We start from the raw sequence: 27368 nt of genomic DNA on the forward strand, positions 1-27368 counted from the left end.
CGCCCCATGGCGACCAGCAGCGCTCGGCTGCGGAGCGGCGCGGACGCCGCCTCCACACGGCGGGGCGGAGCCGGCACCGGGCGCGAGGCGGAGCGGACGGCCGCCATGTTGGGGAGGGCGGGCGCAGGGCCGTGCTTCCCCGCGGCGCGACGGGGCGCGGTAGCGGCTGGTTGTCCCGCAGCGTCTGTACTCTTTGTTCCGACAGCATTTGTACCATTTTTATTTGTAAAAATAACCGTCTGAATGCATTTCCAGAGTAGTTTTACAGGTGGGGTTTCTCTTTACATCGATACAGCATTCAGTAGTGGAAAAACGTTAACAAACTGTGCTTGACAAGGGCCGGGCTGAGCTCCGTGCCCGGAACGAAGTCCCTCCTCGCGGGGTGACTGATGCTGAGCTTTGGGTTTACAAAAGAAAACAACACCGACAAAACCCCACCGAAACAACGCAGCGACATTTTGTGTTGGTTATTACAAACGTTATGCAAAATATAACACTGGCACCAGATCCGTATCACCGTGGTTTGTAAAGATATATTGCACATGCTAAAGCATAAAATAGACAAAACCTACAAAACATGAGATATTGGCTTTAATATGTAATCACTGCATAAAAACGCATAAAATCACATTTATACACGCACTCAGATTGTCACTAGTTTCAAACGCCCTTTCCTATAACACTGATCTAAGGTTTACGTTGTGTAATAAGAAAGCCTTTTCAGCACTGCAAAAATTATACAATATTCCTATAGAAATTGAGCATATTAACTTTCATTTCAATGCAGGTAGAACATACGAAAAGAAGAACACTTTGTACATTCAAAGAAGGTTTGAAATGAAAATTTACTGGTAATATATTGCTTCTGTAACACTCAAATGAAGACAACTTTCACAAAACATTTCCATCATACGCAAATATAAAAAGGCACTCTAATATTTCTTACAGGACTAAGAATAAAAATCACAATTTTTTTAAAATCATCCTCAAGATACATAACCAAGTTTCTCAACAGTACACTGGATAAACGATTCGTTTCATGTGTTTGTTCTCCTTTAATAATCTGGCAGTGGTTTACTGCGTAAAAGTACCAAACACATCGTGGTGCCCTTTTAGTAGCGATGAACAGAAATCCCCTGAGCTATTTCACAGCAATTCAGGCAGTCCGGAGGTTGTAACTCAGTATCTATGAGAGAGACACGGACCCAATCCTGCCATGGATTCCACCTGCAACTGTGCTTAAAACACAGGATGGGGCCATCCTGCTAATAAAGACGGGCAGGCTGCTGCCCCTCACAAACACTCACTGTTTGGTGCAGATACAGAAGTAGTCCATGTACTGCAAATTGCAGGATCCAGGGTTAAGTGCAACAATTATGTATGATTAACTCTACTCTTGTAAAATGTCCGCGGAAAGGCAAGGTAATTATTTACAAGAGTAAAATTATTCCCATGCTTAAATACCTGCCCTAAATAACTAATTTGCTTCTACAAGCGATAAATTATATTACAGCTTAATGTACTAGCATACAAGAAAAGGGATTCTGGCAACTCAGGTTAGATCTGGGATGGGCCAATACTGAGTACACCAAGGGTCTTGCTCCTGTCACTTCTCATAAGAACGCGACACTCAGCACATGGCTTTCCCAGTGCCCTTGAGACACCAACAGATCATACTTTTCTATGATTTCTGGAGTATTGCATTCTTACATCATCACTGGGTTACTGAAATGCTTTCTCAAGTTTAGATTTGATTCGCATAACGTTCAAATTAATTCAGTAATCACCTGTGCTTCTGTAACATTGCATCCATCGTTAAGAGGCAGCAGATATTGCACTACCTGTTAACAGAGTCAGAAGGTATTGCAAGTACACAGAAATTTTTTCAGTAACTGCATGGTAGCATATAAAAATACTGATTTTTTTTTTAATTTTTAAAGCCTACTTGAGATAATGCAACATCCTTCTTGAAAAGACGACCGGTTTTCTCCTAATGAAACAATTTCAAATAGGATAACGTACCTCTGCATTTCAGGGTTAGACTTACAATGAATCCCTGTTTAAAGTAAGATGGAAATGCTGCCTGTCAGGCAGGTGGCAGCCAGTTCCCATTTGCTCATTTTTAACGCCATCCTTCCACAGAAACAAAAGTAGTAAAATGTGGGATTTCTATTCATTTCTAAGCAGATATCACTGAAAAGCTAACAAACTGATCTCTTATTTTCAGTGCTTCAAGTGAGGTGGTTATTGCTATTCTGCAGCTTTTACAAGCTAAAACTTTGAATAAAGTCAATCAGAAAAATGTTATTCTGTGCTATTTGTGAGGAGGAAACCACAGTTTCAGATGCTCTGCAATCCTACCACAGAAAAGGCAGGGTTAAGGGAAAACATCATTAGCCTTCATAGAGCTACCCCTCAGGATTTTTGTTGCAATTTTTGGAAATGAACTATTGTTCAAGAAAACAACACTTCATTTTAGCGAGGCAAAATAAACAATATATAATTTTTTCTAACTGAAGAACTGGAGTCTGCTGACAGCTTTTCAACAGTTCAGTGGAACACGGCTACAAACTATAACTAAACTAGAAATCCCTACTGTTCATTTACCCTGCCAAAAGTGTACAGTGAAGCAGCAGCTCTTCTCACCCTCACTGCAAAGTCTTAGGCCTGCAGACATTCTGAGCATGGATCACTGGATCTTTAACATCCTATTCTATGCTACATTACCCTTCTCTCTATCCCGTAGCTGCGTAGCTGTACAGTGTTCTCTCACTTGCCTAGCAATGTTCTGGATCCCTTTCTTGTGCTCTTAAGTGATTACGCATTTTACCAATAGAGCCTGTGGACTTCATCTTTGTATTCCATGCAATACAACGGGCACACTTCTCAAGTGCATCAGTCCCTTTTTCCACTCAGGCCATCACTCTTGTCTAGATTCACATTTCGTTTTGCATTATTCCAAAAAATATGCACAAATACTATCAAAGAGAAAAAGCTATAGTTATTTTTCCTGGGCATTTGTTTCAATTCAAATAAATATAAACACATTTACATTAAAAGCATATGAACTTTTTCCTTATCCTGGAAAAGAATAAAACCAACAAAAAAAGAACAAACCTGCGGTCAACACATTGTTAGTTACAAATGTCATTTTGAAACCTGTGTCATAAAATGTAAAATTCACTCAAGACTAGTCATCACCTCAAAGTTGTTTCTGTTTTTGTGGTTTAGAAAAGCTACTTCATTATGTCACTCACATTTGAAGAAAAAAAATAAAAGCAATAAAGTCTTCCATTTATTCACTGAAGCGTTTTGGTCCTCTTGGCAAAGCTGGTTAGTTTGGATAGGCTTGTATTTCTTTTGTTTATAAAATCTCATTCTTCCTTTTGTACATCTGTTGCAGAAGAGGGTCGGGGTCCATTTGACCTAGAAACTTTGGCAGAAGGAGTAAACATATTCACAAAGCTGACATTGCTTTCAAAGCTGGTGACAAGAGGCTCTTAGCGTGCATCTCCGATCCCCTGCCCAATACATTTGTGTGTTTTCTCCTGTTTGGTACCTCAGCTTTTGGTGTTACACTTTCATTGCTTTACCTTTGTTCTGTTAATCCAAACGGTGGCAGTAGTATTTGAAAAATCAATACTGTCTACTGCAAAAACAAGTTATTTAAGCATAGGAAAGAAAAAAAATCCATTGAAGTTGGCAAAGCATTGTAAACCTTTACGTACACTTTTGTCTACACCTGATTTTGTATTTCTGTTCTGATACTAGATTCCTGGTTAATAGTTCAGGTGACAGAAACATCTAATGACCTTAATTCCTTAGTTCCATAGTGCAAATCAACTGTACATGCTTGTGCTGAACTGGGGGAAGGGGGGAGGGCCAAGTGACTTTCATTTTCCACAAGTGGTTCCACTAACGTCAGTGGGACACATGGTGTAAGACAAGTAGAATTTGGCCTTAAGAGTATATTTTTCTAATTATGTGTTGCAACTAATAACTGTAAAAAAGTGCCTTCTGTACATTTAAGTGCTTAATGCATGCAGAATGTAAAACATTTCTTTTCCTGTAAAAAACTAATACAGGCAGTTTTAAGATTTACAACTTTACCTTTGGTTTGTGTAAAAAAAAAATCTAATTATTAGAGCCCCTGGAACTAAGAAACAAATGAGAAAAGCAATGGTGCTATGAAGGCTACATTGGAAATTAGTTTGTGTACTAACAGTACAGCTAATCCAAGTACTTTTTACAAACAGTTCCCTGTTTAATTGTGCTGTCAAAAAGAAAAAAAAGGCATTTTCTCTCTCTCTCTCTTTTTTTTTTTTTTCCCTAAACTTGAAGTTAGAGGTAGAGACTTCACAGGGGCACTTAGGGCCTAAAGAAAACATGAGAAAGCTGAAAAGCCACAGAACGCCAATGGGAATACGTTCCAGTAAAACCCCCCAACTTGGTTATTTAAAGGCTTAATTCTCATCTGCCCTACAAATCTTCCACACCTACTTGTCGAGAGCCATAGTTAAGAATATTGCAGTGGGATTCAAGCTGTCTTAAAAGACCAAAAAAAAGAAAAGCTGAAAGGAAATAATAATGAAATAAAAGTTTATGAATACCAAAAAGTCAAAACGTTTCAGAATCAGAATCATTTTCATTGTACCCATCCTCTGTTCCTATGTTATTACTCAAGGGCTTATTGTAAGAGTTAATGCTACCCATAGCGGAGCCATCGCAGAGATGTGTCCTGCCCAAATTGTCTTTTTTATAACAAGTGAAGTTGAAAGCCGTCATTGAACTGGAAGGAGAAAAAGGCATCATGGTAGCCAAAATGAGTGCCAGGCAGTCAGCCACGTCTTTGTTAGGAGCGCAAGCCAGGGCTGGCGTATGACCTGGGCACAAACGCAGACAAGGCAACGGTTAGTGCTAAGGGTACTGAGAATGGCACTGAGCAATCCTCATACACATCTCTGGACGACTTCGTAAGCAGGAGATGTACGTCCAGTTACAGTCACATGCCAAGCAGCGGGGTGTGTTACTTTTCTCAAATTAGACATGCTGGGAAGATACACACTTCATGGAGCGTTTAAATCACTGTGACCACAAGCACTATTTTTTTCAATCACACAGCAAACAGACTCCACAACAATATAAATAAAAGCACTTGCTAAACACGGTTCTACAGCACAAATACTATGGTGAATACAGAACACAGGGTGTACAGCAACAGAGACAGAAACTGGCTCCAGTTTCTGTTCAGATGAATGAGTCTCATTCTGAGAACAACAGCTTTCATTAAAACATGAAAGATATTAGTTCAATCATACGTTGAAGTAATAAGCAAACAATTTTAAAGACTGGTCCGCTGAGAACATACTCAACTCAGATAGGAACTTATTTAGGAATTAAATTTAAGAGAAAATAATTAGATCAGCACACATGGTACACATACAGCAAGTAGGATCATATGGATATTTGTCAAAATTTGTATTATGTCAGGAGAATAATTACTGTACTCAGAAAGCATGGCCTATGTTTTAAATGTGAAGGTAATATAATATAGATGTCGGTAACTCAGAGAACTGGGAGCTATCAAGTTTGTCTTCACTGTAGTTCAACTTCGCTCCTGTTCAAGTGCTTCCCCAAATCCTCTCTTCATGTGCACAAACCTCTGAAACAGATTTGCCGATCACGCTTGCTCTCTATCAGTTTTATAGGTTGCTACGCAGTACTCCAGAACTTTCCAACAACTCCTCTAGTCGAAGTGCAAACAAAATCTTTTGCAGATTGCTACATCTTAATCTAAAGCAATGACCTCCACTGATACCTTACTACCTCAAGTAAGCTGAAAACATCTGCAGTAGGTGAGTCTGAGAACAGTTTTGCAGCAAACTGCCCACACTTAGGCATTAACAGCAGTGAATAATTACTCTAAATAGGACTCCCTCTTCTATTGTGTAGAAACATTCTTTAGAACTGTACTTTTACTAAGACTGTACTTTAATTTCTTTCTTATAAACTGCATAAACAGTTACTCCTAAAACAGTTAAACACGCATCAAATTTAAACATAATTCTCACTCATTACATACACGCAAATTGGCTAGATCTGCACATACACCACAAAAACAATATGGTTAGAAGCTTGTCTGGTTCACTTCCCTGTCCCCTTTCTCTAAATGAGTCCAGGGCCGGATGACTTCAGCAGGACTCCTTCATGCAAGTTTATCTGGTAGCATTGGGTTAACAACAAATAGCACTGCCCTTTTCATTCATATATCTCAAATGTCTTGCAATGACTAAGTAATATTATTGTTGCTTTACAGATACAGCAAGATGGACTGTTACATTAATGTCATGAAGTCCATATTTGAGAGAAAACATTTCAGGATGGCATTTTGGAAAAAATTATAGAAACACAACCCTCTATAGGCTTTATAATGTTTAAGGAAGGACTTCAATGGAATCTGAAATAAAATTATCAGATTTATTAACTAATCATTTAGTTTAGGAGGCAACAGTAACTTACTTGCATCTTGGGTTAGGTCAGACAACTGAAAATCACAAGTTTTGCTCTCAGAATGAACCAGGATACAATGAAACAAATGTTGATGGTTTTCTTCCTACCCATTAAGACATGCGCTGATTGAATGCATAATCCTTAATTCTTCTGCAAGGAGTCAGAATTATCCGGTGCCACTTGCATGTTTAGGAAATTCAAGTTACCACTGCACTCAAGCATTAAAAAAAGACTAGGTGTTGACAGTACATGCAAAATGAACAGTAAAAGGGACCACTGTGATGTTGAGAATACATTTCTATATTTAAAAAAAAGTGTCCTTTTCAATATTAGATACTCACACAGCTCATTGTCTGTTCTTGGAAGAACATAAGCATCAATGATGTCTACCAGCTTTTAAGTCTACTGCTTCAGTCTGTGGTAAAATTACATGTTAGGAACCTACTGAAGATTGGCTGAGTGTATTATTTACTTACCATTTTCGTCTACTGCTAGGACACACGCCCCTTTTGCTAGTAACTCCTCAACCACCATCTTTAAGCCATTACGTGCAGCAATATGGAGAGGTCTACAAAATAAAACAACAACATTAAAGTTTAGTTTAAAAATAACTATCCTAAGAAAAGCTAAGTTGCTCCTGTTTGGCAGCAGCTAACAGGACAGGAAGAACAATTGCAAGTCAAAGGGTGGGAAGGAGGGGAAACGGGCTAAGGAGGAATGGATTCATCTGCATACACTAAGTCAACTGCCTGAGCCTGGGATTAAATCTTCTGCTGTGGGATTCCTTCATTTCAGTCAAATACTTGCAGCAGGATTAAGAACATCAATGGTTACAACTCTGCTGGTAATGTGAAGCATAAAAGGCAGTTGTACATAAAAAATTATCCCAAATAATTTGAAAAACTAAATGTACCACCTTAGATTGATTAGATTTGGAGTGAATCTTGAAAAAGGTAAAAAAATGGCTACCTTTCTAGGTAGATGTGTGCTTACGCAGACACATTACCAAAAGACATTTTGATACAGTGTTCAAATAAATGACTTCATATTTTTCCACCAGATCACATACACAATGAGCAAAGAAAGTCAAAAGAAAGCACAAAGAAGTCAAAAGTGAGAAGGTAATACAAATCCAGTGTTTTCAAGGGCAAACAATTAAAAAAAAAAAAAGAAGAGAAATCTAACTTCTTGTTATCTGGAAAAAAATTCCAAGCTATGAAATTGAGAAGCTAAATCAGAATCTTCTGAAAAGTCAACTGATCTTGAGAGGATCAGACAATACTTACGTCTGCAATGAATTATTTTTTGCATTAATAAGGCTCTGTTCTTGTATCTTGTCAAGTATTAACAAGGCACATTTTTCATGACCCTGTGGTTGAAAACAAATAACTATTAATTTAATGAGAAGTTTAAAACTGAGGCAAAATAAATGGTATATACAAATGTGAAATGTAAAAACTTAATTTAAAATACAGAACATGTTACTCAGTTTATAAGGATCATCACTCTAATAGGTGAACTGTAAAAGCCCTAACACACCATTTAAAAATTGCCATTACTAGAACAGTTTAGTGTATTTACAAATGTAGGCATTCCACTCACGTATGAGTTCACCTTTCTCAGCTTTCAGGAAGACTTGAATTTCTCTCAAGAGAAATTATTCAACTGATTACTACAACTACGCAACAGCAGAGAAAGGGAGGGTTTAATCTCAAAAACTAAGACTGTACTTCCTAGCTCTTTAAATGCCTTTCTGCATTATTAATAAATTACTGTAAAAGCCCTTCAGTGTCAGAGCTCTGTGTCAATGAAGCAGGCAATGACACAGACCAGAGCCTTATTTCTGATGCTGTTTCAGCATAGCAATTCTACAGCCCTGGCAGGTGAACAGCTGCCTGAAGGACCTTGAAAATCCAATGAAGCTCATGTGCCTACAGAAACTAGAGTGACAATATCTGGAATCCCATCTCTGAACAGGAGCAGAAAACAAGTCCTGGAAGAGGAAATGCCATGGATGCTTTGTTTTTATTTTTTGCCAAGACACACAACAGCAGTAGCAATTGAAATCAGTAGGAAAAATAGGGGGACAAAAGACACCACCACCAATATTATAATTGCCTCCACTTTTACTGTTGCAGAGTTCAAGACAAATTTTGGGTCCCTTCCACAGAATTTAGAGAATAAAAATAAAGAATATATGTATTTCATGTTTTTGTTGTTGTTGCTTTTTCACTGATCCTATGTTAAGGTATTTTACAGTAATATTATTCGGTAAAAATATCAAAGGATTTTCAATTTTTTCTCTTAGTGTCACTTACTTATGTTTCAGCTGTCTTAAGAGGCATCCACATTTCTCCATTTACTAAGCCTTGAAACAGACTTGGAAAGAAGCCCGATACAGTGTTCTCACCACAAGTCTGACCATCACATTTCCATTGCAGACTTTTTTTTTAGGAGGCACACCCACACAAGAGACTGAAGATTGCAGAAGCACACAGTGGTCTTCAACTTACTTTACTGCTAGCCAAGTGCAAAGATGTATTCAAGTCCTTATCTCTTAATGTCAGGTCAGCCTTGGCAATGTTCACCAAGAAGTCTGAAATTTAGAACAGAAATCAATGAACAAATGCAGTGGGTGAAAAAACACGTAAAAAGAGAGGAAAAGATGTACTATTTCCAATATGTATGTGCTTATCCGCTAAGCCTTAATGCAGTGTGAGCTTTACGAGCACGAGGTGAAAATAATGGTAGACATCAGAATAATCTTGTGGAGTTCATCTGCAACCAAAAGCAGACCTTATATACAAATGAATATGAATTTATGCTTGACAGTTTGAGACAAAATGAACTTTCCCATTTGCAGATCAGCGAGTTCGGCCTGAGTCACCTCCTGAGAGCAACTCTGGATCTTGTTCTGAGAGGACTACATGGATACAGAAAATGTAGGGTGCAGCCTGTGCTGTCAAAGCTAGAGAAAAGAGTTCTGTTAAGTCAATACAACTGCAATCCCTGTGTCTGCATCAGGTATTCTAGCTTGGAAGAAACAGGACTCCCTGCAACATAACAGAAAAAGAGACAACACTTAAATCTTCACACCTGAAGTTTTTCTGCCCCTTAGAATCAGGGAAGTAGCCAGGAGAAAAGAATTACTATTCCCTTCATGCTTTGAGTGTGTTATAATGCACTCTTTGGAGGAAATAAAACTTAGATTTGTTATTGCAAATCTTCGCAAACACTGCTGAGGAACTTCTTATAGCCTGCATGGTAATTCTCTCTCTTCCTTAAGTTTTCCCAGGATAAAAAGATCTCCTACTTGAAATCAGTAACCGCAGTCACGCTCACCCTGAAGATGAGCTGGGGCAGTGATGTGCTTACCAACAGCACCGACATGACCGTTCTGAGCTGCCATCATGAGAGATGTTTTCCCTGCATGATCCACAGCGTTCACTTGCGCGCTGTGACTCAGGAGGAGCTGGAGGCACTCCACATGATCCGCGAAGGCTGCGGCGTGAAGGGGCGTCCTGTGGGGCAAAGTCACACAGCCACAGCTATTACTGAAGAATTACAATATTCTTGTTTGTTTGCTTGAAAATGGAAGATGTTCTGAATTTTTTTTAAACATTATCACCAGAGGAAAGCTATAGCAGCAACATCCAAACCAAGTTAAAACATATTTACAGTGTCTGTTCCAGCAATTTTATGTAAGCATATACATATGGTGAGATTATCAGTTTGACTAAAGGTTGGGCTGAATGTCTATTTCTTGCTGTACCAGTATGAATTATTTTATTTTGCTGCAAAGATGTTTTCAGTTATGTCCCCTGAGAATGCTAGCAAAACATTACAACTTTTAATTAAATATATCTCTATTTGTACATAGCATCACCTCATTTAGCAAATAATACAAATGTGCTCAAATATTTAACAGAATGAAAACAGGTTCAGGGAAGCAGCCTAGAGCAGTACCCATCTTAAAGAAACAAAATACTATTTCCTTAAGAACAAAATTGAATACTTCATAGCTTGCTTGCTTTAAGTCAGCCACCACAAAGCTGCTGTCAGAAAGAGTCAGCATTACAACCCCTTGCTCAACCACAAGGATTTTTTCCAGAAATTCAGAAAAGAATTACAAAAAAAAAAAAAAAAGAGATATGTTCACGATGATGGAAAGCAATTTGTTTAAGAAGCTATTACCTTCCTTTGTCATCTTTGCAATTGACAATGCTGGCATCGATGGCTCCAATGAGCAATGATGCACAGTTTTCATGATCGTTGATTCTGCCGAAGATATGACATTTTCAGTAAGATAAACAAGTCTGCATCTTCACCACTATCCAATACTCATTTACTTCATTTCCCATTAATATTCCTTAGTGATTATTTATAATTTATCCCAACATACCTTTGCCTTAATACTTTCAGTCACAATTCTCACCATTCATCATCACTTCACTTCAAAGAACTGCACCTATTGCTATGGATTTCCACATGTAAAGCAAAGCTGATCCTTCAATACCCTGTGCATCAGGCTAACTGAAACTGCAGTACCAAACTAGAGTTAAAACCTTAAAACATTTAAATCCTTTACTCTGAACAACAAGCACAGCTGAACTGAGAAAGCACTCAGTCATATAATCCTACATACAGAGATTTATTCTAATATTTAAGGTACCAAAATGCACAGCTCTACCCACACACACTTCTAATATTTTTGTTGGATGCACTCAGTACTCTCCCAGTTACTGGCAATTGGTCTTATTTCATTACAAAAACAAACAGTGAACAGTGACAAAATGACATACAAAATATGTTTAATATGGCTAAAAGACACACTTATGTCATCTTAGCAGCAGCTCTTTCATTTTAAATTTATATGCATCTTTAAGTTGCATGTGTTTTGAGGTGGGTTGGAGAATTGCATACTACTTGAAAGGAAGAATTATTTTTTTCCTCAAAGAATTTATTTTGAGTAAAAACAGTGCTTTGTAGCTGTTTTTATTTCTCTAATATATTGTCTTTGTTAATTATGCAACACACTTAGAAACTACCACCAATTCTTTTCTACTTTGCAACAATGTGGACTGTAAAAGAAACCCAACAATAACTCTCATCATTACTTCTGGGATATTAATTCTTCTAATAGTGGAAGGAGTTCATAATTCTGTCATTTTAATAGCCCAGTTCATGCCCCAAGAATGGAAGAGCTATGAAATTCCGCTCAATGCCAGTAGTGGTAAGCAAGGGAAAAGAAAGTGGAAAAGGAGCAGAAATGCAGCTATGTAATGACACGTCAGGATTTCATCAAACAGTGCAGATGTATTAAACTTATGCAAAAATGCTCTTTATCATGCGACTTTTTCTCAGCAGAAGAACAAGCACAATTTTATGAACAATTTTAAAATGATTTCCTCATGCAAATAATATAAAGACAGCTTTCTTCTTATATTCCTACTTTTTCCAGGCATATCCTAAAGCAAAGCATCTGCATTTGTTACAGAAGGATTCTACTTACACAGCACAGTGCAATGGAGAGAAGCTATTACCATAGAATTTGCGGAAAAATTTTTGTTCCAATAGTACCTCTATGCAGTTTTCATGACCTAAAAGAGACAGATACTTATTTGCTTAAGACAAGGAATTAATTTATTTAATACTAGGCATATAAGGATTATAATTTAACACTTTAAGCACGTTGTTATTATCATTATTTTTCAAATGTGACGTCTCATATCTGGCCTCACACATCTCCAAGATGGTCTGAAGTGATGGTAGTAAGAAGTTTTATTCTTAGATTAAGCAAGAAGTATAATCAGTTCAGACTATCCATCTAGTAATGTGATCTCCTGCACTATTAAATAAAAAGCTAACACCTCAAAGAAGCATTCCTGGCCCCTCAGTAAATAAATGAGAATTTTGTGATTTACTTCAGTAAACCCAGAATTTCACCCCGGCCTCCTGTGATGGGAGCAAATGAGCACAGTGACTGATAACTTCTCTGTAAGTCACAAAGTCATTGGGAGGTATTACTGGAACTTTCTTGGCTCCTGAACAGAAGGGTAAACATAGCAAAATCAAACCACAGAGAGCAAGTAGAGGTGAAATGTTCTGGCTCTTCATTTCAGCCTTCTCAAATTGTCAGTCTGCTTTGCTATCATATTTCCCTAAAACTGAGGCCACATTTGAAGTCAGTAACAATCCACAGGGATAAACTTACCATTGTAACAAGCCCAGTGCAGTGGTGTATAACCTTGATTATCCTTTAAACTGCAGTCTTCCTCTGAAAGTGCAATCTGCAGTAATTCACTCAGCCAAGTGGCATGACCCCGAGCTGCTGCAAAGTGCAGAGGTGTTCTACCTCTAGCATCTTTACATAAAATAGATACTTCTTTCTCTAAAAGCATCTGAACACACTCTTCATGCCCAGTCATAATCTGGCAACAAAGAAATGTGTGAAGAGGTTAAAATAAACATAGACTTCTAACCAGGAAATATGGAACATGATCAGTGCCTGTAAAGATGAAATAGCATGGATGAAACTCTGCTCCATTTCTCCCATGGGTATCTATGATAACTGCAAAACTGTAATATATTTGGTACTGTCTTTCAAAGGCATTGTTTACTAGTTTGTAAAAGAGACTTCCCTAAGTGAGACTCAAAAGCAAAGGGGAGTTTAAGATTAAGGAAATGTGTAAGGAAATGTATAAGCAAAGGGTGAGACCACAAAACTTGAATCCAGCTGCTCTAAACAGCATACAAATGTGAGAAAAGAACTGAGGGAAGATAAAATCATCAGAAGTATGAAAAGGTGTTTTGACAGCTGGGCAGATACTATCGCTGGCCTCCGTAACATTTATAGGTTAGCTTTCATACCTTGGTCATGGTCACATATTGCTGTCAAAACAGAACAGCAATTTTACATCATAATGTTTATTACTAACCAGTGTTGGACTCTGAGCTGAACTGCTCACTGTAATTATTACCGAATTCTGAATAAGTATGATCACTTGCTTCAACTTAACATTGGGTAGGAAAATAGCTCCTAAAAAAGGTTAGATCTGCCTTGAACCTCACTACTTCTGGATAAAAGTTTAGGGCTAAATAGTTACATTCTCCTACCCAAAGAAAAGAATAACAACTGCTGGGCAGTCCCCTTAAAGACATTATTTTCAAAATTCATTAAGTTCTCAGCTATAACAATAATGATTGCTATAGTAAACGGTCTATTCAATAATTTCTACTATTATCTAAGAGAAAATCCACTCTTTAATTAATTACAATGAACAGTCAAAAGCAGAGCAGATTTTTCCCAATTTTTACCTTACTGACTGTTTTTGGTCATGTTTTCAATCATCAGCTATATCTCATCTCCTACATTCAACATCCCCATGTTTATAAATGAACTGTAGTCACAGTAAAACAAATACTTCGAATTTAGAAAAATGAAGTCACCCCTCGATGTAAAGCTGTGCATCCCAGGAGATCTGCTGCATCTACAGATGCTTCTTTTTCAAGTAATAAGGAAACAGCATCAATGTGTCCGTATGCCACTGCAAGCATTAGTGGTGTTCTGGAAGGAAAAAGAAACAAAACTCACGTCTATAAAATGGCACACTACTTGCTACTGCTAACTTACTGTAAGACATAAGACAGGAAGCCCTACATTTCTCTCCATTCCTACTCACAAATCTATTTGTTTCACCATACTCATCTATACAACACAAATGAAAACAGTTGCATAAAATTATTCTTAATATGACTAATAGTCAGCTAGCATGACTGAAATAGACAAACTCATCTGCAAGCAGTTTACAGAGCAATGTCATTCCAGACAATTATTCTCTTTTAAAAAACAACAATTATTGTCACCTTCACCAACACAACTTTTAGAATAACAAGTTGTGAATGAATGCTTCTGCTAATTACCAAGATGACAACTACTCAAAGTTTGTCTTTTGGAAATAATGTACAGTTGTTTAACGAGGAAACTACTGAAGACAAAATTTGGATTTGGACCAACAGATCTTTCTCTTTTTTTTCTTCTTTTTCCTGAAAGGGATCTATTTTCCTTCTATATTTAGGTGAGACTAATATAGTATACTCAGATATATTCCAGGTACCCTAAATAAGATCCATGTTTTCACTCCTAAAACATACTCCATTATTCTCTCTATAACTGACATTTAATGAGACATAAAACTTTTGTAGGAACATCTCAAACTTTGTAGGAACATCTCAAATTTTGTAGGGTTCACCTCAAACAAACATTCTGTCTCACTTTGTTAGCATAATACCTGTATACACACAATGTACACTGAAACAACAGAAACAACATCCATTTAGAAAATAAGACATCTCAGGGTGTTGTTGGTTTTATTGAATCTGGCTCTAGGAATATAAGAAGACTCATTTAAAGTATGAAATAGAGGCTATGATTAATGAATAATCCTTCCCACATGGCTTAGATCAACTGCATGCGTATTCTGTAGCCTCTGCCAAATTCTCTAAGAAGTAGAGCAGGAAATGCAGTATTTCAAATAAATGCTTTTTTTTTTTTTAAGTAAGAAATCCAAGATGCCATTTGAATTACAGAACTGAAAAAAAAAACCACAAAGAAACTTACTGTCCTTTGGCATCTGTCACATCAGGGTTGTCTGCAACTTCTAGCAACAGCCGTAAACAAGGTGTATGACCATTAATGACTATAAAGAAAGAAAAGCGTATGATTACAATGGGCCCAAAAATTTCAGATATTTTTCCACTGGAATGCTTACGGTTAAGAAATTTCTTATATATATGTATGGAAAATATCCCTCAATATAAGAAAAGAATATTCCCACAATTTACTTCTACCAATGACGTGGTGAGCTCCTTTTTTCCTTTTCCTCAGTAAGACAAGTATTACTTTCCTTTCTTACAAAAATCCCAAAGGAATAAAACAGAAGCTGTGATTCTCCTCACTGAGATTTCTGCCAATCCAGACAGCATGCCAAAATCCCTCAGCGTGAGCAGGAAGACAAGGCTTTCTGCAACCAGTTTTAGAACACCTTGGGAAGTTCTCGGTGAGGGTCATTAATATTGTGTGGGCTGTACAAGAGGGTTCCTTAGTGCTGTTTCTTTTAAAAACAAAAACTCTGCAAAGAATAACTAGTGTTGCACATTTTGTATTCCAGGAAGCACATTACTTCCACATTCTGCTCCCCAGTGACCTCCAGAGTGACAACAGACAGCTGTGGGGTAGCCACAAGGAGAGCAGCACGGCAGCCTCAGGGCAACGCCTCCACAGGAGGCAGCTATTGAGTCTCTGCTTTTGTCTCAGGCTCCCCCTCAGGCTGCTCAGTCACCCTCTCACTGGCTACTGCACAAGATCTCTCCAGCCCATTTGGATTGCTTCACACCACTCTGGTTTGCTGCAGAGAAACTTCTCTGACTCTCAGGCGTATTCAAGGTGACTGAAGTTCAGTACACAAAGTCACCACTGATGTTGATATTCTATAACCAAAAGACTGTTTTACCCCATTCTGCTTCTTTTTCCCCTCAAAGCCCTACTTGGGATCTTCATTAGTTAACAAAACGCTGATGAGAGTCTTCTACTCAGTCAGCAAGGGGGTGATGGCACATGCCCATGTTAGCTGCTTGCATGGCCAGAGGACCAACCAGAGAAACAAAAATCCTTGTTGTTTTTCTTTTTCCCAGTTTTTCTACTTTAACATTTGAAGCCAAGGCTACCTGGCAAAAACAGGGTTTGCTCTTTAAAATGCAACCTACTGCTGTTGAAAAACAGCTCTAAGGTGCTACGTTTTGCAGGACCAAAAACTGAAAACCCATCTGTCTGTCAGCTGCCTTAAAGGCTTCAGCTTTATACGACCCATAGGATGAACAGAACAAGCATTTCCTCTTTAAAAACCAGAAATTCCTGTACTCAGTACACAGAAATTATGTCCTCCTTGCAGAAAGTCATGCATTCACACTGCCTACACCCTGTGGTGCAGAGGCACAAGCCTTGGGTTCCACCTATGTCACATCATTCTGGCAGAGAAATGAGTGCACATCATCACATTTAAATCACTCCTCCAAAAATAATCTTAGTTGCTCTACTCAAAGAAAAAATAAAAGTTTTTTAGTTATTTACCACTAAGTAATAGCATATACATATCATGTAAACACTTCTGCAGTGCTGATGAATAAGTGATTCACAGGGAAACAAAAAAAAGAATAATAATCAGTTCTATCACCCAGCAGGAGGAAGAGAAATCAAAACTTGTTCACACTGATGTCTGAAAAAGATTTTGGTAAATGAGTTTTAGAGCAGATACTCCCAGAAAGTCTTCAGAGCTAATCCAACAATTGCTAAGCACCACACACCCTGCAGGGAACATTACTTTGGCAACAGAGCTACAATGCTACACTAGGCAGACATTTGTAGTGGATCCCCCAAGCCAGAGAGAAGAAAGTCTGGTGGTAATAAAATCATACAGGGAACACATAATTTAGACTAAGGAAATTCTCCATGTTCTGAGGTCAAAGGAAGCCTGTTCCCTGAGGGGAAAGACACAAAAAAGAAATACTTCATTAGGTGAATTACTGGTCTACTGAAGTCAAACATCCATTTGCTGAACAGAGCTCTGCAGAGTTGTGTAATCTAATCCATAGGTTCAAGCCTCAACTGTTGTGTTCAGCAATTCCACTTCTGTAATAAGAAGGAATGAAGGCAGACACTGTTAAGGGGATGGGCACACGCCTTCTTGTTTCTTCCCAGTGGACGGTAAATGCATGTAAGTTTTGACTTGTGTGTACAATTCATTCAGCAAGAATTCTGTTAGATTTCTCAAAATATGCCAATTTACCTCTTACAATTTCACTGCAAACAAAGGACACTGAATATCACTGTGGCACTATGCAGTTTCCAACAGGCAATATTGTTTGTTAAAACACTCCTAAGCAAAACGGTACAGAACACTGTAACAAAAAGCAAAGGATTACTAGTGGCTATTTGTAATAGGTGGAGATGAAAGCTTTGCTCTGTTGCTGACTGCTCAGAATTCTGCACAGCTCTTGTGGAAGGTCCTAAACAGTGTATGAATGGATATTTTACCCAAAGTGCACTCTCTTTCAAAATCCTCCAAATTCATGACAGTGCTAAACTTCATTTTCTTAAAGTTCAAATATTCAACTTCCCAGTGCAGTATTTTCCCTTCTGTTTAAGGTACATGTTTTCCAAATCATTCTTTTTATTCCCATGGATAGGGTTTTACTGCCTGTTGCCTTTTTTTTTCTTACCTTTTTTCTTTTCTTTTTAAATACACATTTATCTTACTTTGTTTCAATGCAGATTAAAAGAACTTGTTTGTATTCTAATAATCATTCTTTTTTTAAACGTAAAACCCCAATTCTAATCTCAAACTTCTGATTTATACACTGTCAGCACATCTCTATAAGATTAGCTTATAATTATGAGTAGTAATGTATTCAGTTTTATGCAAAATGTAAGGGGCAGAAGGCATTTTTAGTATGCTATGAAGAGCTATTGCACATGTTTTCAGTACTGCAGGCAAAACTGATATAGATCTACTTGACCTTATGCTTCCAAGTTGCACATATATGATCACATGCATGCACACAGAAACATGATGTTAGGGGATGTATATGCATTTTATTCTGAGCAAGATGAAAAAATACACAGAAAAACAACTGAGTCTGAGAATTAAAAAAGCTGTCTAATAAAGTACACATTTTACTTCCCACTAGAGGTCACTGCTAGGTTGCATTGAGTCCTTGAACTAACAGCCAGAGGAGCAATATTCCCTCAGGCACCGCTGTGTGTTTAACCAACAAGTATATATTAAATAATAACCCTTAAATAAATGGCAAATTCTACATTTTCTAGTTAATTATGCAACACATAGTACTCAACATATGAAGAATGGAGCAACTCTTAACAGCAGCAAATTCACAGGCTGGCTCAGGAGGAGGATAACATTTGAAAGAGGATGAATTTCTGTAATGTTGTCACTGAAACAGGCTGAAGGTTTTGAGCACAGAACAATTTCATTGCCACCTAAGCCTGCCTGTATTTTCACTTATGTTTTTTTCCTTAGGATAAACAGTGAAACAACTGTTCTCTCTTCCTACCTTCTTTGTCTAAAGAATCATTAAGTGAAGAGCTGTACTGGAAGCATCCCATATCTTAGAGTAGGTGTAACAGGGTTAGGGTTAAAGCACCGTTAAAGCTCGGCGAGGGCAGAGCAGTAATAGAGTGTGGAAAAGTAGGGGTTTCTGTGAGGGAGAACTGAACCATGACAGAGGAGAAAGACCACGAGAATGACAGAGTTAATTGCAGGATCTCCTCAGTACACATCAAAATTGCCTTCCATTTAGAAGAAATAAACATAGGGACAGTAGGTAGCTGAAGTTAGCTGCAGGCATACTATAGGCTTTATGTCATAAGTGTAACACAAGAGCACACTCACCTGAAGCATGCAGGGGGGTCCTTTTGGTGACATTGTCTTTTACAGTGACAGAAGCACCCTGGCTGATAAGAGCTTCCACACACTCTGCATGCCCCTTAAATGCAGCCAGGTCCAAAGCAGTGCGTCCCTTCTCATCCTTAATATCCAGATCTACCAGAGACTGGAGTAGCACCTCCAAGGCTTGATGATGACCATTATAGGCCTAGAAATATGAAATGAGTCATATAAGGAACACAAGTTTTGTCTTTCAAAGACTTTCACATAGAACATGAATAAGATCTGTCACTGTGGGTCTCTTAAACACAATAGAAATGACAGTTTCTTGATTTCTCACGACTCTTCAACTTTGAAAGGATTTTGCCAGACTACACTGTCATTGCTACACGTAGCCAAGGGTCTCAAAAATTCCTAGTGTTCACAGACAGAAATTAGGATTTTTTACTTCCTTTGCTGTATTAGAATACAGCTCAAGGTGGGTAATTACAGGCAATGACTCACTTGAATACAGGCAAATCAACAGTTCATTTTCCAGGCTCTACTGTGACTTTCAGGAAAGCAGTTGCTTCAAAAATTAGGCTCGCTAGGTCAGAGGTCACATGGATTATCACCAGACTGGGTCAAAATAAGTACATCTGCTGTTTCTTTAAGATATGCATTTAACATAGTGTATTACTGATCTCAACTGAATGAAAACAATTCCAAAAACAGATTTTAGTGCCAGTACTAACAAATACAACCTTGACCAGCTCTTTCTATCTGATGCTTCCTAGAGTATTCCTGCCAGTGAAATCACTTTGTAGAACAACTGCAGTGGACAAGTAGATGCACTTCCAGACCAACAGTCACATTTGGACTGACTACATAGTGCTGCAAAAATCTAATGGATAGTTCCAGAAAGTGGAAATATTTCATTTAGTTTTGTAGTCTCTGTCCTCCTTGCTGTCAGCCTAAGATATCTCCAGTTTGTTTATACATAAATGTATCAGCACATTACTAGAATTGATAAAATTAACAAGAACAGAAGAGAAATACAAATATGAAATAACCAGACACCAGTCTTCAAGGTTAAATACTGAGGAAGCAGCTTGCTCCTAGTGATGATTCTCAGAAGTTCAAAAGAACAGAACTGAACATGGGCCAAGCAGTTGTTCCACTGTTAGACCAAGAACTGAGAAAACAGCTTAGTGACAAACCCAGTCCCTTTTAAACCAACTTCTGGCTTTAGTTCCCTCAGATGATGTTTAGAAAATTTGAACACCAGGTCAGAGCAGTTGAGTGGCTGGCAAAGATATGATCACTGCAGAACTAAAATATGCTCCCTATTTTCCAGTAAGCAAGTTTCTTCTCTATTGAGAAGAGAGCAGAGTCACGATGAGGTTGAATAGTCAGTGAAGGGCCAGTCTGTGGACAGAGTCTGAGAGAGCTGAGACTGGTCAGTTTAAAAAATAAAAAGTTTAGAAGGGCCTCATTGATGTGTCTGTACAGCTGAGCAGGAACGCAAAGAATACAGAGCTAGACTCTTCCCAGTGGTGCCCAGTGACAGGACAAGAGGCAAGCAATGGGCACAAATGTAAACACAAGAAAATATATTTAAATACAATAAAAAAAACATTTTTACTATGAGGGTGTTTAGGCTCTGGACATACTTCATGCATTCCCACACCTAGCTGTGCACCAGACGATTTCTGCACTCCACATGTCTGCAGGACAGCATCCCAACTCCATCATCTGAGCCACAGGCATTAGTGCCAGCTCCAACTTTATGAACTAGTTATAAATAAAATTTGTAGAATGCCATTTATTTTCACTTCTGTTTCTTCTTCTACAACCTGAGTGTTATAATCAATAAAAGCTAAGACCTTCAAACTGCCAGAAACTCAACAATTCTGTTCAGAACCTGTTTTTGTTACATCTAAGCCTACATTCCTTTCTAGTTGCTTCAAAACCAAGTCTATGATTAAACCTGCTTCAAAGACTAAGATTAAAGAATTTTTCTTTGAGATGATGATCAAACACTTTATACACGTTGTCATACTTACAGCTAAATGCAAAGGACTTTTTGTAGCTGAAGAATCCGAATCCTCAAACATATTGTTTTTTTCTAGAAGCTGAAAATGGAAGGAAAAAATTTAAAACATTCTCACATAATTTAGGATAAGGTCCCACAATTCAGCAGACAACAAAGAATTCTCAGATGCCTACAGTGAATACTGAAGGCAGTGAGGAGTAAGTACTTTACATTTACAGAAAAGTATTTTTAAGTCATTTACTCAGTCATTTTGTATTGGAAAAATGCTATTTCATGAATACACAGGTAATGCACATGTAAGCCATTTCTGATCCAGTATTTTTGATAATTCTGACACATAATTTGGGTTGGGAATAATTAGAACAAAGCTGCTAGCAATCTCAAAGCCAATTTTATAATTTATCAAAGTAGAACTTCCTTACATAGGGATCCTTACAAGGGATCCCAAAGCATTTTAAGACTTACAAACAGGGTTTCTCATTCTAGTTGGGCTGGAAAACTATGGAATTATTGTGACTAGCACCCCTCCACAGAAGCACATGAACCCTGGCAACTTACCCCATAGCAGCTGCAAAGAAAACTCCACACAGTATTGACAAAATACTGTTAATTCAATGCTTTTGAGTAGCACTACTACTGGAATGCAAGACATTTTTACTTGAAAACTACTCCAAGAGTTAGTCTCAAAAATCCTTTGTGATTGGAAATTAATCTTTTCCAAAAAAATTAGTAACCAGAGACTGCAAAATGTAAGAAAAGCTTAACAGTGACAAGTGACTTGTAACATTTTTACAGTTTCAAATAAGTCTTTCAAACTTTTTTTTTTTTTTTTTTGAGAGAGAGAGAGTAATTAATCAACTCAAAGACTGAGAAAGGGGAGTGGTGACAATTTGGACAACTCTACGGTACGCCAACATGGAACACTGTTCAAAGAGGCTGGTGAAATCCTATGGTAGGCACAGAAATTACCCAACCTGTACCACAAGATGATGGCATATACTCAACCCATATTTGCCTAAAATTTCAGTGTAACAAATCAGCCCTTAAGGGACCTATATCAAGGATAATTTTTTCCAGAGCATTGTAAATTGTTTATTAAACAAGGACATAATCTGCGGCCTACTACAAAGACAAAAAGAAAAAAGAAAGAAAACTATCCAGTAACTTTGTTTATTTGTAAAGTAAAGTATCTGGACAGAGAAAAAAGCATGTTGATGCAAATATTACTCCTAAGCAAGTGAGTGTGTTTATTAATATGAAATATGAATTCTAATCCAACCTTACAGATAAGGAAAAAAAAAACAAGTGCAGATCACTTTTTTAGTACATTTGGGGCAGAGTTACAAAAATGCATCTGTTAGGACCACACGGAGAGACCTCTAATTTTAAATATTGGTATTTTAGATGGATGGAAACAGGATTAAGTGGTAACTCTGAACACATGGTCACAAATTCTCAGTTACTCCAAACAAGCTCTAAGTAGGTGATTATTTTAATACTGATTTTCTCTGTTGAGCAAATGAACTAAAAAATATCCAAATGTAAGTACAAAGCCTGCTCCCCTGCCTGCTCAACAATGACCTTTACTGTGAGTCCATAAGGGGAGCACAGAAGACTAACTTAATCACTTGGAACTACACTGATCATCATCTGCTGAAATGCTGGGATCAAAATCTTAATACTTTCCTTAACCTGTCAGAGGGCTCCACAAAACTTCTGGAACAAGGCAGATAACCTCCTTTCAAATAGGTGGGAAAAAAAAACCACAACAAAAACACAGAAAACTGACAAAAAGAAGGCTCTAAACAAATCACAGCATCTGAGAGCTCCTCACAAAAGGCATCCCAATGGCTTAGTTAAAGCAGCTTAGACTAATGCAGACTAAGCTTAATGAGCTTATTACTCAGAAGACTGAATGCCTTTGTCATAAAGTCAAGAATAAATGAGAATTTGAGAGGAAATCTTGTTGCTCCCAGATACGTGGCCCAACAGTGTGAGAAATTATAAAAGAAGATCAAGGGCACAGCACCAGTGATTTTCTAGTTTGTCTCATCAAGTGCAGCTCGCAAGTAAAACTAATTCATGTGAAGGATACACATCACACTCATAGACAAAAAGTACCAGGTGCAAGTTATGAGGCAAATTCTGCAGCTTCACTAGCATCTCTATGGTTCTAAGAAAGCATTTACAATACATCTCATATACTTACTGTAAGAATACACAAAACTCTCCTCAAGGTTCTAATTCTATTAGCATTAGTTTCCATCTTAGAGCACCCTTGTGCAAATCTACCCACATTGCATCTGTTTTATAAATTAAAAAAGTGACTTTATTTCTCAACAACCTATTTCTCAGCAACCCGAGCATGGCAGCTGCAGTGAGATAGCTGCCTGCTGCAAGTCGGCCAAAGCCCATCACTCAAGAGAGACAATAAGAGCACATTACCAACAGCTCACGGTTGCAGCTGGCTGAGTGAGGAAGATCCCAGCACACCTTGTGTCTTATTTCTTGTGCCATTTAGATAATGTCTTTTAGACTACTATATTTCTGCACTTTAGTTGTCTGCAGATTTTAAGTGCTGTCAGAATCGTGCAGTTGCTGCCAGTGACAGTGGTGGGCACTGTCCTCTCTGGTTAGGTCATCACCTCTTAGAAGGTCAACATCCCCAGTTCTATCCTGCATTTCTCATAAAAGCTCTGTTCAGTGCTGTATGTAATAATTTATTTTGTGAAGTCTCCTCCATACTCAGGAACTTGATGCTTTGGGAGTGAGATGCAGACAAAACATCAATTATTCAGTTCCACTGTTACCAGCTAATAGCACTACAAGGCTGCTACTCTCTCCTCCTGCTCCACACAAAGATTAATAGCATTCAGTTCTCACAGCTTTATTTGTACAGTAAAGGGTATTTACAGACATAAGAAGACTCGCTGTTTGATTTTATTTTGTGCTTATAATACAGGATTACACAGGAGAATATGGTGTCAACTATTTTACTCCATTTGATTTATCTTTTTTTTTCCCCCACTCTGACTTGCAATTTACTGACTCAGGATAGTTTATAAGATTGTCCTTATAAACTAAAATAAATTCTAATATTCATCTCTAGTTTTAAAAAATATAGCTTCATGGACTATCTCTGTAATTTAAAACTACTATTGGGAAGTAAAGGAAATCATACTTTCATCACACATAAAAGGTTTAAGCTACACTTTTAAAGTGCAGCAGATGCAGCTTCAAACCAGACCGCTGTAACGCTGGGTGCTGTCTCAAATTGTAGAAGAGAAAGCATGATTCTGTATAAAACAGCATGCACCCACCCCCCAGGCACCGCCACCAGACACACCACCCATAGCTACGTCAAGGGCTTCATCTAACCACCACTGACATTCAAGTGACTTTTCATTGAGAGGTTTACTATTTCAGTAAGGCAATTTCTACATTTAAATACACATCCCTTCCACACCCACATGTAACTTCTTCATAGCACCATAGCTAGGTGCTATTAATGCCAAATGTAAAATGTCAAAATATTCATCAGTTAGTAGCCACTTTTCAGAAATTAATATATATATATTTACGAGGACACCTTCATACTGTCCACCTATGGTGGAAATGCTCCTGAGGCAGCAATAAGACAACTCCCCCTGAGAACAGAGACCAGTTGCATGAATTCACATGGGAGGAAGGGGAAGAGGAACATAATACTCAAGGAGAATGTTTCCAGTCAATTTTTTTGATTGGCAAAAGACACACAAAATACACACACAGTGGGAGCCTTTGCCTAAAGCGTACAAATGGCAATAAACCAGAAACAGTTTCCTTTGGGAAGTCTGCTGAAAGCAGCCAAACACCTTCCCTTGAATTAAAGAGACTGATTGCAGCCCAAAGATCCCAGCACCCTGAGCTATACTGTCTAATGCAATGCCATACACCCTTCCCACTGGATCCAGTATATTAGAAAGAGTTGGATATCCTGTACACATCTACATTGAAATACCACACACACTCGTGGACAGGACAACAGCACAAGTCCATGCCTGAAGGGAAACTATCCCCCGCAGTTCTGTGATGACCTTGTTACTCTCTGACAAAAAGACAGCAGATGTTAACACCTCGTCTATCCCTGTCAGGAAAAAAAAAAAAAAAAAGAAGAAGAAGAAGAAGAAAACACCCCAAACACCCCAAACCTGTCAGACAGAAAACAGCCCTCCGGAAGACCCTAGGCAATACTGCTAACTAGGAGCCAAAGTGCCACTGTGGCACAGATGGCAAATTCCTGCATTTGCACAAAGTTCACAAGCAGCATTAGCATCCCGATTTTGACTCAGAAGATTTTTAATTTAGTTTCCAAAAAAAAAAAATCTAAGCCAAAGTGCACTGATATAAGCTAACATATATTGGCATCTCTAACGTGTATTGACTCCTATTGATAATTTAACCAGTGGGTACACGTTGAACATATGTACATACCTTCTTTTGCACTCTCCTTTTAGGAAAACAAAAACAAAACACTGGAATTAATGACTTCAAGCCTCCTCTGCTAAGAAAAAACACACAAGAAAGGAGAGCACGGTAGTGGACTTGACAGAAAGGGTCCCTTGTTCTGATGCAGAGAGCTGCACACACAGGGGCCCACACTCACATCAGCTCCAGCTGGTGCTGAGAACAGCCCTTAACTAAGCAGTCATCCAAATACATGCTTACATTTATTTAGAATTGCTAGAAGTTATACTTCATGTAACATTCCTTCAATTTTGCACTCAGGAGTCTATCTGAAATCTTGCGCTATGTTTTTTTGGAGTCCTATTTGGTGTTTTCTTCACAAAAAATAAGCATCGCGATTCCTAATTGTACCAACTAACTGGAGAGAAAATGTCAAATTTCTGCACGCTGTGTGGAATAACAGCTCAGGCATGGTTTCCCATTAAACCATGCCCTCCTCTCATCCTTAAGAGAATCGGCCACTGTGCCAATTCAACTTCTGTTGGCCAAAAGTGAATTTCATTTGCTGATGAGATAAGGAGAAGAGCAGTTTTAAAGAAAATTAACCGTTGATACTTAAGAGTCAGTGAAAACATGTCACTGCAAAAGACTGGCACTTCATTGCTTTTGTCTGGGAAACAAAACATATTCTTACCAGCATATAGGGTCTGACTGGCCCTCCACATTGCATTTTAACTTGCAATTACAATCTAAATTCCACTCTTTTCATGGTAACAAGGATTTTGTGGTCGATCATTTCAATTAAAACTATGTATTTTTCCTCCTAACTACTGCGTTCACTGACATGATCAACTCTAACATACCAGCAAGCAATCCTGAACAACATCCCTGACTATCAAACACCAGTCAGTCCCAATCTAAACAAATATGTGGTCATATTATTAGAAGTATGAAAGCACATGAGAAAGACAGAGTTTCACTTGCTGGCAAGCACACGTGCCCACCATTCAGTCTTTATGAATGGCTTACTAAAAGATGGAGAAAGAATTCAAGAATCTGCTTCCACTGTTCTCTTTTTAGCAACATCACGTCATCTGTAGCAGAGTGATATTCCAGGCAGCCTAAAGGTCCTCCAGAGAAGAGCTTCAGGCACTGAGCTCTGTGGTCAAACACACAAAAACACACCTTATTTCTTGTGCCAAAAGAGACGGCGTTTTTACTCTTAATTCTTTTTTCTCCTTGTACCTCTGCACTTTCCACAAAGAACTTCAGCTACATTTCTCCCAAGTACTGGGCTCAAAAGGCAAAAAATAAAAATGTAATTCTGTAGGTAAACCAGCTCTTCCAAAACTGTACTTAGAGGTGTAAATACTTGGTCATGCTGAGAAGCTATGATGTTTAAAGTAATAATCAGACCCCATTAGAGCTAAGGAAACTTCACCAGACACTGCATTGCCTTCTGCAGATTTTTTTTTTTTTAAGTGATCATTTATTTTGAAATAGGTTAATTCAGGGTCCTGTTATAAAAAAACAGGAAGGAAGGAGGGACTAACAATTAGGCTCACAAGCTCTCTGATACACTTGACAAGATCCAGGACACTAAAAAAAGATGCATTAATATATCCCTTGAGCATGATACTGCACATATATAGAAATACTAGAACTGTTGCTCACAGAAATCAAGCTCAGCGCTGCACCACTTTGCCTTAATTTTGATTATTTTCAAAGCTTCATATTTTGAATGGACTTCTTCCCCTAACAGTTTTATGCCTATAAAGAACTGCCTTGTCAGACAAGGGAAAATAATTCCCAGATATTTTTGCCTGAGTTGCCAATAATAAACTAAAAACATTTACTCAAGGGATAAAACAGTAAAATAACAGTTAATTTGGCCCTGAAAAAAAGTGTTTTTATTT

At 38.1% G+C, this 27368-nt stretch overlaps 1 protein-coding gene across 4 annotated transcripts in view; it reads right to left on the reverse strand.

Moving 5' to 3' along the window:
• Positions 1 to 574: 574 nt before the first annotated feature.
• Positions 575 to 27368, reverse strand: part of ANKRD44 (ankyrin repeat domain 44) — a 111482-nt gene continuing 84688 nt past the window's right edge. For 2 of the 4 annotated variants that reach the window (XM_065750909.1, XM_065750908.1), the window contains exons 17-28: positions 21017 to 21085; positions 18978 to 19179; positions 15131 to 15209; positions 13960 to 14077; positions 12725 to 12941; positions 12023 to 12110; positions 10705 to 10788; positions 9886 to 10031; positions 9024 to 9106; positions 7797 to 7879; positions 6987 to 7078; positions 575 to 3433 (exon numbers count right to left, since the gene is read on the reverse strand). In XM_065750909.1, the coding sequence (XP_065606981.1) occupies positions 3375 to 3433; positions 6987 to 7078; positions 7797 to 7879; positions 9024 to 9106; positions 9886 to 10031; positions 10705 to 10788; positions 12023 to 12110; positions 12725 to 12941; positions 13960 to 14077; positions 15131 to 15209; positions 18978 to 19179; positions 21017 to 21085 (1320 nt within the window). In that variant the 3' untranslated portion in view covers positions 575 to 3374. Of the gene's footprint in view, positions 4884 to 6986; positions 7079 to 7796; positions 7880 to 9023; positions 9107 to 9885; positions 10032 to 10704; positions 10789 to 12022; positions 12111 to 12724; positions 12942 to 13959; positions 14078 to 15130; positions 15210 to 18977; positions 19180 to 21016; positions 21086 to 27368 lie in introns of all 4 variants that reach the window. The other 2 variants (XM_065750907.1, XM_065750906.1) reach the window with 1 other exon arrangement.

This window comes from Cyrtonyx montezumae, unplaced genomic scaffold (assembly GCF_038088225.1).
Source record: "Cyrtonyx montezumae isolate F1298 unplaced genomic scaffold, pur_monq_1.0 scaffold_7, whole genome shotgun sequence".
Classification (NCBI taxonomy): Eukaryota; Metazoa; Chordata; class Aves; order Galliformes; family Odontophoridae; genus Cyrtonyx; species Cyrtonyx montezumae.